The following is an 11,512-nucleotide window of genomic DNA, read 5'->3' on the forward strand; positions in this document are numbered from 1 at the left end:
AATTCCTGGAGTCTTATATAAATCAAATGATCTGAGTTGAATGAAAGGCTTTTGGAACGTAAAGTGACAAAATAGAGAAGTAAGAGAGGAGAGACAGCCGTCAGAGAAGGAGTCGAGAACAGTTCTAATGAGAACCCAGACCCTCCCCTCGATCTAGTTTACTAGCAACCCAAATTTCTCAACTTGTTATTCCAGTCAGTGTAACTTAGATATTAGCCCGTCCACTGCTATCAAATCCGTTCTAACTGATGGTGACCCTCCATCGGATTTTCCAGACTGAAAATGTTTACAAGAAGAGACTGCTCTTTATGCCAAGAAGTAGCTAGTAGAGCCAAACCACTGACTTTTCGGTTAGCAGCACAGAGTAGTACCACCAGAGTTAAGTGTTGTTGTAGTTGTTGTTAAGTGTCATCGTGTTGACTGTGATGACTCATAGCAGCCCCGTCAACAACCGAGTGAAACCTTGCCTGTCCTGTGCCATCCCCACACTCTGCTCAGAACCACCGTGGCCATCACTGTCATCCAGTCTCCTGGAGGGTCTTCCTCTTTTTCCCTGACGTTCTACTTTTCCAACATGACGTCTTTTTCCTAGGAAATATTTGAAATATATCTGATATTTAAAATAGAACTTAAAACATTTAAAAACAGAAGCACCAGTTGACTTTGAATTGATTCCAACTTATGACGATCCCGTGGATGTCAGAGTAGATCTGCTCCGTAGGATTTTCCGTGGCTGGTAATTCACAGGGAGATCGGGATTGGCAGGAGTTCCATCCAGCGTTCCACACTTTAGTTAGGAGACTAATGTGTTAAACCTTTGCAGACTTAGGGACTTCATAGTGTCCTTTAAAATAATCAAGTTTACTGTGCCAAGTAGGAATTTTCTAGCTTCTGTATAGATACATTATGAATTATTTGGAATGAATTTAATAACTATTTTTTCACCTAAAAATAAACAACCATATGTGACAACCCTTAGAGGGTACTACATAAAGTTGCGCTTCCCCCCCCCCCTTTTTATTACAGTATTTCTAAGACCTCAAAGAAATTTGGAATCTGTTGACCCACAGTTTACAATTCGGAGGAAAATGGAGCAGATGAGAGAAGAAAAAGAACTGGTGGAACAACTTCGTGAGGTACCTAATAAATATTATATGATTAAAAATGATGTCAGAATTGAAGCAGCCGGCTCTATTTTTTTAAATAGACTCTAAAGCATTACTACAGACCTAGTTTCTAATTGAGCAAAGTTACTAAGTGATTGATACTGTTCAAGTCACTTCTTATCCCTGATTTCAGTTCCTTCATCAATTTTAAAAATAGTCACAGTCTAGAGGGATATTGTGAAAAATCTAAGCAAAGATCTGTGGTACTGCTAGCATGACTTCTGTCCATTCATACTGTAATGTAGTGTCATTGATTTGTTGTGGTTAGCTGCTATCGAGTTGATTTTTCAAGTTACCCCGGGTGGCAGAGTGGAGCTGCCCGAGGGTTCTCCCTTCGGGCACGGAGCACCTACCTGGTCTTTCAGCAACAAAGAAGCCGGGTAGATTCAGACCACCAGCCTCTCAGCAGCAGCGCGCTCAAGTATGGCTGCCGTCTGTTTGTTTAACTAGTAATAACATTCTGCTCATTGTGACGGTATTCAGCTATCCCCACTTTGTTCCCCACATGAGTTAGAGGTTTCTTGTTAGTCATGTAACAGGTGAACCATACAAACTTCTCTCAAGAGTGATTTCTTGAGATGAGCACTCTAGGTGTTTTTCAACTTGGTGCATCAAGGACAGCCACTGCCTGATTCCTCTTGGATTTCTGGTTCCAGCACAACCCTTAGGGGGCATCTAGTTGGCATTTGTCTCCCCACACAACCATTGGATCTAGTTAGGAAGAGAACATGGAAGGTCAGGTAGCAGTGCAAGGCTTCAGTCACCGAGGAAGAAGAGATTGGAGATATTGAAAAATCACATTTTGAATTGGTATACAAAGGCTTGAAGTTCATGGACAGTACAATAGCTATGAACAAGAAGAGTAAAAAACTTCTTTGGCATAGTCAAGCTTACACCAAATCTTCCCATTTCAAAAACAGATACTGTTGAATGCTGCTGTATGCAAGGTAATGTTCTGGTTGATAAGAAAGGACAAGAACAAAAAGAGGAATAAATCTTTGTACTTAGAAAGCATATAGTCTATTAAGAAGAGACAATAAATAAAAAGGAAACAAATTTTTATAAATAGGAAAACTTCATAAATCAATTTTATAAATAGGAAAAAGTTGTAAATCAATAACCATAAAAATGTTGTTAGAAGTTGTTGAGTCAAGCAATGACTCATAGCAGCCCCATGAGCCCTGTGATCTGGTCCCTGTCCTGTCCTGTGACATCCTTGTCATCTCGACACACTTGAGCCCATTGCTGTAGTCACTGTGTCCGTCCATCTCTTTGAGGTCTTCTTCTCTTGCGTTGACCGTCCACCTTGTCAAGCATGATGTCCCTATTCAAGGAATAGCATGTCTTAACAACATGCCCAGAGTAGATGAGACAAAAGTTTGCCATCCTTTCCTCTAAGGAGAACTCTGGTTGTACTTGCTCCAAGACACATACTTGTTCTTTTGACTGTCCACAGGATATTTGGGACTGTTCTCCAACACCACAGCTCAGGGGCATCAATTCTTCTTCTGTCATCCTTATTCATTGTTCAGCTTTCAGATGCATAGCAGGTGATTGGAAAGGCCAGGGCTATGAATATTTGTCTGCTAATTAATGGGAAATACTTGTGTTTTCCTTCTCTTACTGATTCTAACTTTTATGTGCCAAAAATGTGAAGAGATCATTATGTAGGTCTCTTGCATGCATTGATTTTCATGCATATGCTTCCTTGATCACAAACTATCAGAACAAGTCCTTCCTACTTAGGACTTCAAAGGCTTGTTACAGAGAGCGTCTTATGAGAAAGATTGACTGTCCCCTCCTGTTAAGATTCACAACCTCACGAACCTGGGGTTGGTAACTATGAGTCAGGAACTGGGTCAGCTACAGTGTTTGAGGTTTGTGCAATAGAGACTTTTTGATGTAACTTTAAAAGCAGGTTGCTCTTCTTCCACTTCCAGGAAGATGGAGTAGATACCCTGTTCCCTCTAAATAACCTCAGTTCTTTGACACCATGAGTTGGAGTTGACTCAGTAACAACTGGTTTAGAGTTACGGTTATCTAAGTCTAAAAAGTTTTCATTTCCGAGCTAAGACACAATCTAAGACAAAAGCATCCCCTTTCATTCTTTTCTGCTTCTCTGTGCTAATTTGAGTTTTGTTTCATTTGTCAGCCTTATTCTGTTTTCACATTTTATAATCAAAGCTGCAGAAATTGTGAACCTAAGCAAATATTCCATTACTGTTTTAATTCTGCTAATTAAGTATTTTGGACATAACTAATTTTTTTATGCAAAATAAATTTTACTTTGGAAATTTTTGAAAAGATACAAATTCTATTCTTCCCCCCATAGTAATATTAGTGTATCTAATATTATTAGTATCTGTAACATATTTTACCTCAGATATCTTGGGTGATTAAAGTTGCTCACAAGCTTCTTTCTGATTCCTCCCACCAGAGCATTGAGATGAGACTAAAAGTCAGCCTGCACGAAGACCTGGGGGCAGCACTCATGGATGGCGTTGTCCTCTGCCATCTGGTCAACCATGTCCGCCCTCGGTCTGTCGCAAGCATTCATGTCCCTTCACCAGCAGTTGTAAGTAACACAGTATAAAAGGAAACATAAGTGTTACACAGAGGATACTCAGGTTACAGCTGCCACTGAGATCATCAGCACCATACATAAATCCTTTGTACTGTACTCTCCGCCTTGTTATTGTCATTGTTAGGTGCAGTAACTCGACTGTGACTCTTAGTGACCCTGTGAATAGCAAATCATAACTTTGCTCTATCCTAAGCCGTCATCAGCATCTCTGATACACTTGACCTCATTGTTATAGTCATTATGTCAGTCTATCTTGTTGAAGTCTTCCTCTCTTTTTCTGACCCACTGCCTTCCCCAGCATGATGTCTTTTTTCAAGGACTACTAGCCTCTTCTGACAACATGCACAAAGTATGTGAGATGAAGTTTCACCATAATTGCCTTTTAAGAATTTCATATTTGCTCCTAAAAATTACAAGAACAGAATAGACTCTGATTTTAAAAGAATTCAGCTATTCTTAATGGGAAAGAAGTACATGTTTAAATATGTGGAAGATGGAAAAAGAATTTCTTTTGAACGTAAAGTAAATCACTTTCAAGGATAAAGACTCATTTATCTTGAGAGGTTCTGGAAACGACAGGAAGTTGTCTTTTCAGAAAAGCCTTTCTAGTTGATAATCTCTTTCCTTTTACTCATTATTTAAGGTCACCCAGATACACCTGAAAAAAATGTGGATCTGAAAATATCATTAATTGCTGACACCAGCAGTCAGAAAGCCAATCATTATATCAACAACACCATGACCACTCTACACAGGGATAGACAGTAGAAAAGGTGAAGATGACAGAGACTCTGTCCCTGCCCTAGATGTTCTCATTCTCCAGGTGAGGGAGGTAAAACCTGCCCAGGGATGATCAGGTGACACTGAATCAACTCCATGTGTCAGAGGACAGCTGTGCTCTGTAGACATAGGTTGTCAGGACTTTTTTTCTAAGAGACCTATGGATGGACCCAAACTTCTAATCATTCAGTTAGTTGAGGGTTCAAGTCCACCCAGAGGAATTAAACCTTAATGATTCACTTCTGAAAAGTCATCCTGTTAAAGCCCAGTGGGGTACGCTTGTACTCGGAGTCAGCCATCTTCAAAACAGCTGTTGTTTTTTAAGAATGACTTAAAGCTTCTTGCCCCATCACAACAAAATTTAATTTCCCAGCGTAGGCTACAACTTACTGAGGACAAGGACTGTGTCTTCATGTTGCACTGTTGTGCCTTTACACGCTTAATTTCTTGACAGCTGGTACCAAGAGTGTTGATTGTGGATCCAGGTAAGATGAAATTGTTGACAATTTTGATCTTTTCTCCATCTATCATGATGTTGTTACAGTGGCGAAGATTTTTGTCTTCATGTTAAAGTGTAATCCGTATTGAATACTATGGTCTTTGATCGCAGTAAATCAAACAGGAGTGGATTGCCCATCTTTTTTCTTCAGAGAAGCTTGTGGATTCAGACTGCATGTGTTTATATTGGCAGCTAAGACAGGACATACTTCACTGGGCAAATATACTGTCAGGGATCTCTCTAAAATGCTAAAGAGCAGTGAGGTCTGTCTGAAGACTAAAGTGCACCTGTTTCAGGCCATCGACTATTCAATCACTTGCTTTGCATTTGAGAACTAGACGATGATTAAGATTATAGAAGAAGAATTGATGTCTTTGAGTTGTGGTGTTGGAGAGTACTGAATATTCCACAGACTGCCATAAGAACAACAGATAAGTCTTGGAGAAAATGCAGACAAAATATTCCTTGGAGGCAAAGACAGTGAGTTTTACTTTGGACCTGTTGCTAGACGCTGTTCTGTGGAGGGGAACATCATGCTTGTAAAGGTAGAGGGATGAGCTTACTCACATCCAGTGATGAATTTTTTTTTGGTAGTTTGAAACACTATTGACTTCTCCTTTGCTGTGTAACTATTTTAAATGTTGTTGGTCATTTCAGAGTTTCAGAGAGAAAAAAAAGCAAACCCATTATCATTTAATTGATACTGACTCAGTGACTCTGTCGAACAGAGCATAAAACTATCTGGAGTTCTACAGCTGTTTCTTACAAACAGGAAAATTGTGCATCGGTGACGGATACTTTCATCTTATCTAATCAGTCTGGATGCTGAGCAATAAGAGAATATGGAGAAGAATGTGGCATCAGGATTGGAAGAAGACTCATCAACCTGCAATATGCAGATGATCCAACGTTTCCTGCTGAAAACGAAGAGAACTTGAATCATTTAATAAGGTCAAAGACTATGGTCTTCAGTATGGATTACATGTCAACATTAAAAAACCCAAAACAAAATCCTCACAACTGAATCCGTAAACAACATCATAATAACTGGAGAAAAGCTTGACGTTCTTAAGGATTTCTTTTACCTTGGCTCCTCTGTCAATACCAGTGAAAGCAGCAAGCAACAAATCAAACAGCGTATTGTGTTGGGCATATCTGCTGCCAACGACCTCTTTAAAGTACTGAAGAGCAGAGGTGCCACTTTAAAGACTAAGGTGCACTTGGTGTACACCATGATATTTCCCACTTTTATTTAATATGCATGTGAGAGTTCTTTACCATTTTCAGTGCTGTTGACCTTGATATTGTCTCTTTCTATGAAATCCATTGCTGTGTTACTAAGAAGATAAAGTAGGGAAATTTAACCCTCACATTGTTAATGGAACATTGATATTCCTGGTAGAATAGCTGAGTTCATTCCTGGCCAGTGCATCTCTGGAGCAGCCACCATCCAGCTAGCAGAACTTCCAAACTAAGACAGATTAACAAGAAAGGCATCCTTGACTATTTCTACACAGCAGCCAATGAAATGCTTACTTTTTAGGAGAGTCTGACCTTTGGTTAATCTGGAAGCATTGTTCCATTGTGCATGGCATTGCGCCAAGTCAGCAGCAGCTGACAGCTTAGAAAAGCATTTGTGTTTGCTCTATCAGTGTTTAAGTAAACTAAAGTAGGTTACACAATATGATGATGCCATTTAAAAAGTGAGCAAATGTACATAGTGCTTGGAAGAATAGAACTCAAAAGATTAATCTTTAAATACAGGTTTCTGAATAATATTTTATTTACCTATACAGTGTTTTCTTTTCCTTCAATAAATATGTATTCCTTGTGCCATAGACAATGCTTAATAAACCTGTTTTAAGACATTTTCTATTTTAATAATGTTACTTTTTTTTTTCATCTTTGTGTTGATAGCCCAAACTTAGCATGGCCAAATGCAGAAGAAATGTAGAAAACTTTTTGGAAGCTTGCCGGAAACTAGGAGTCCCAGAGGTAACCTCAAACTTAGACCACATATTTGATTAGTAAAAATTTTCTTTAGTATATGTATTAGAACAACTGAATAGATATGCCCCTTGTTGTGTATTCTCTTTATTTTTTATTTGGAAAAAAATATTACAAATCTTACTGAATTTTCATTAAATTACTCATAGACATCTTGTTCTATAACTGACTACAATTAAAGTAATTAAGCCTTACAGGGTCTAGTAAAATTCTTGCTGTATGTCTGTTCCCTTCACCTAACATGCCTATGCATTACATTTTTCTCTCCTCTCTTTCCTTTTTCATCCCTGCTAACCCTAAAAGATTGTTCCTGTTTGTTCTGCCTTTTCTTAGCTATACTAGGAACCCTGTACCATATTGTTGTTGTTGTTGTGTGCCATCAAGTCAGAACTGACCCATAGCTGACCCTCCAGTGAGTTTTCAGAAACAGTAGATTGCCACAGAGCAGCTGGTGGATTCGAACTGCATGCTTTTGGAACTACAGTGCATTTTCTTACCACTAGGCCACCAGGGCTCCTATACCATAGTAGTCTTATAATAATCTTTTTGTGACACTTATATCACAGCATAATCTGTTCTGGCTTCATCCATATTGTATAGTAGTTCATTAATTCATGATCATTTCTCAGTGATGTGTAATACTCCATTGTGTCAGTGTGTGTGTTAGTTGCTTTAGCAGTTCATCCCTTGATAGAAGCTAGATTATTTCCAACTCTTTGCTATTGTGTATAATGCAGCAATAAGCTTAGGTGTCCATATGTCCGTTTGTGTTGCAGCTCTTATTTCTTTGAGCTCTATGCCTACTAATGGATTGCTGGATAAATAGTCACAGTATAGTCAGCTTTCTGAGGAAGTGTCAGACTACTTACCATTAGTAGTTGCACCAATTTACATCCTCACCATCAGTGTATTGAGAATTCTAATCACTCTTTAACCTCATCAGCATTGTCTATTTGCTGCTTTATTGCTGTAGTTGCTGGCATGAGATATCTCATTATTGTGTTGACTTGCATCTCTTTAGTTATACTGTGGAAGGTCAGAGAAAGAAAAGAAGACCCTAAAAAAAAAAAAAGGATCGACACAGTGACTAACATTGGATGTAAGCGTAGAGAAGATGAGGAAAGCGCATGTTAGGGCAGGATTTAAGTGATTTTCATGGGTCCCTATGAGTCATAGTTGATTTGATAGCTCCTAACAACAACAAGGAGCTACGGTGGCCCAGTGGTAAGAAACTTCACTGCAGTCCCAAAGGCACTCGGTTCAAATCCACTCGCTGCTCTGTGGAAGAATAGTAGTCTCCTCCTGTGCAGTCTACAGCCTTAAAACCCCCTGGAGGGTCAGCTGTAAGGCAAACAGCAACAGCTAATGTTCTGTGTTTCTTCATGTTTGTTGGCATCCTAACGTCTTGAGCAAAGTGTCTTTTCATGTCCTCTTCCTATTTTGTAAATGGGTTGTAATTCCTGGATACACATTTCCCCCTTTTCCATAATATTTAAGACGTTTTCTTCTTCCAGATTTTCAGTGGTCTTCTCTATACATTTTTGTTCTCTTCCTGTTCTGAAATTCCAGTTACACATAAGTTACTTTGTTTGATTACTTTGTTTGTTGTATTGTGTAATTCTTTCTTCATTTCCCTGAATCCTTTTTCTGATTGATCTTCTAATAGATTACTATTAAAGGGTTTATTTGCCATCTCACTATGTTCCGTTTTATAAATCCTTCTAACACAGTATCTATTTCTGAAATTTTAGTCTAATAGTCAATATTTTCATTTGCAATTTTTATATTGCTTCAAAATTAGAAACAATATTTTCTCAATAAAATATATTTCTTTATCAATTTGCTTTTTTAAAAATTTATCAATGGTTTTTGTTATTTTCTAGACTTTTTGTAAATCCACTGATAGAACTGAATTACCATGTTGTTGAATTTCTTATCAGGAAGTTTCAATCACATTTCTTCCTAGGAAAGATTTTCTGATTCTGTATTTTGGTCACTTTCTTCTTGTCTTTTTTTTTTTTTTTTTAAATTGCTTAAAGTTTTCTGTTGTCTCAGACATTGTGGTGTTGACAGTATCTGTACTTTTGTTGCGTTGCTTGCTAGGTTGGTAATTCTTAATGTTTCACTCTGTGTCTTCTGTTAGGTGTGATGGAGTGTGTGTGTGTGTGTGTGTGTGTGTGTGTGTGTGTGTGTGTAACATCTGCACCCAGGGCAGTGTTGCACCCTGGATACCACTTGAGCCCTGGGTTTCCATGCTGAGCAGACGACTCTTCAGAATAGATGTTAAGAGTTATTGGCTCCGTCTGTCTCCTTAGTTACTGTTTTCATTCAATCATTATTTGAAGTACTTTTTTAAAAAAAACCCTCAGGGTTCCAGAATTATTTTTAATATGTAGTCTTCATTTTATGGTTTCTTCTGTGAAGAGAATCTGAACTGCCACCCGAGTAGTCCGCCTTCTTACCCAGAAGCCCTGTGTATTCTCTTTAGCCTCAACCTTTCTTGAGAAATTAATAGTCAGTATTACAAGCATTTTAAATTGTTATAGTAGAATTACAGTGAAACAGTAAATTTAAATCTGAGGAAACTGAAAAGATAATTTCTTACCTGAGAAGATAATTTCAAGTTTTGGAATAACTGTGAAATGCCAAACTTGAAAAGATTTTTTGGTCAGCATGATTCTCTCTTCTGAGAGCAGAGCTTCCTGAAGGCTAAATTGAGCTCCAGTGGTCCAGGCGTAAGGAATTAGGTTGCCAACCCAAAGATGGTTGTTCAGTCGGCCAGCTGCTGCAAGGAAGAAAGATGGACTGTCTCCTCCCATGTGATTTACAGCCTTTGGAAATTCACTGGAGGATCAGCCATGAGTCTGTTTTGACTCGATTATATCTAACAACAGTATTGAATTCTACCGGTGGAATATGGAGTTGATTATTCCACCTGTCTTAAGCAAAACAGGTCGTAGATGATTGTTTATCATTCCTTGTGTGCACCTGGGGTATGTGGATCAAAGTATAGCATCATACTATAGTTCTAATTATACCGGGAGCAGCGATGGCTTAGTGGCAAGGAGATGTACTTCCAACCCAGAGGCACACACTTCAAATCCACCAGCTGCTCTGTAAAAGAAAGGTAGACCATCTCTTCCCATGTGTTTTATTGCCTCTGAAAATCTTCTGGAGGATCAGCTATGTCAGTTCCAACTCAATAGTACATGACAACAACATTATTATAATTAATAGTGTATTGTTTGTATGTTGCTTTGTGATTTAACTAATTGCATGCAAAATTTCTCCACTAGCCTTCAATTCTCTATATAGTGCCCAAATCTAAATTGTGGTATAGTTTGCTAGATGGCTAATTTGGGGCTTTTCAAAGACTTTTTGTGCCATTAGTAACACAAAGTGATTTCTTATTGAGACATGAACCAATCTCTCAGAATTTGGTGTAGCAGTGTAAGTTGAGAAGTTTATTATAGCTGCAATAAACATGCCAAGTTACAGTCTTTCGTATGATTTTTTTATATCTTTCTTAATTTTCAGAGATGAAGTAAACAGATACTCATGATACAAAAAAAAATTGTTACTTACAGAAGTTATTTAGTTCTTCCTTTTTGTATTTCCCATTTTAAATTTGGATGGGCTTCCAAAGAGGCAGGGTTAACATTAGACTTCTAATTTTATAGACAGATAAGGAGAGAATTATTAAAGTGGCCTTAAATTGAGTCTTAACAATAAGAAGTATACAAAGTCTTTTTTAGAAGACTGATTTTTGTAGTATAAACTAAATGTCTTTGTGAACAGTGTTGCTTCTACAGTGTCGGCGTATCTATGATATATGTGTACAGTTTAGTGTTGCATATAAACTCATGGCTTTGAATGTGTGCTAAATAATTATGCATATACTCTTTCAGCAATTTGATTCCATCATAGACTTTCCATATGTGAATCAAATTGTCATACCAAGAATCAGAAGATAAGTTATTTATCTCTGTTCCAGAAAGTACTGTTTAATTAGAACCTATTCCATGTTATTTTGTTTTAGCCAATTTACCAATGTTTTTTGCCTTACAGTGATACAAAATGAAATGGGAATGCCTTTAATTATTTACTCTGAATAAATATTGGTAATTATAATTTCCTTTCAAAAGTGGAGGGAAGGAAATGAAACTACCATAGAAATACAGAGCAAAGTTTGTCTTAATTTCTGAATGTCTTAGTGTATTACCTGCTGTCATCAACTTCCATCTCATCTAAAAATCTCACCTCAATTATGCTGGGAAGTAAAGCTATTTGTTGATAGGCTGAGTCTACATACATTGTGAGTACATAAGAAACTGTACATATGCCCATTACCTGATTTTTTTAAAATTCAAAGACATTCTGTAAACTGAAGGAATATACTATTTTTTCTTTCTTAAAAATAGGGTACCAATGAAGGAGTTTTTCTTTTGCTTTTCAAGGAGAGGAGTGAACTGGGGG

General features: G+C 37.8%; 1 protein-coding gene across 1 annotated transcript in view; it reads left to right on the forward strand.

Moving 5' to 3' along the window:
• Positions 1-11,512, forward strand: part of LRCH1 (leucine-rich repeats and calponin homology (CH) domain containing 1) — a 216,360-nt gene that overhangs the window by 187,935 nt on the left and 16,913 nt on the right. Inside the window, exons 16-18 of the mRNA XM_006884551.1 lie at positions 1,027-1,136; positions 3,604-3,741; positions 6,947-7,024. Coding sequence (XP_006884613.1) covers positions 1,027-1,136; positions 3,604-3,741; positions 6,947-7,024 — 326 coding nt within the window. The remainder of the gene's footprint in view (positions 1-1,026; positions 1,137-3,603; positions 3,742-6,946; positions 7,025-11,512) is intronic.

This window comes from Elephantulus edwardii, unplaced genomic scaffold, assembly GCF_000299155.1.
Source record: "Elephantulus edwardii isolate Elephantulus edwardi_28Jun2011 unplaced genomic scaffold, EleEdw1.0 scaffold00036, whole genome shotgun sequence".
Classification (NCBI taxonomy): Eukaryota; Metazoa; Chordata; class Mammalia; order Macroscelidea; family Macroscelididae; genus Elephantulus; species Elephantulus edwardii.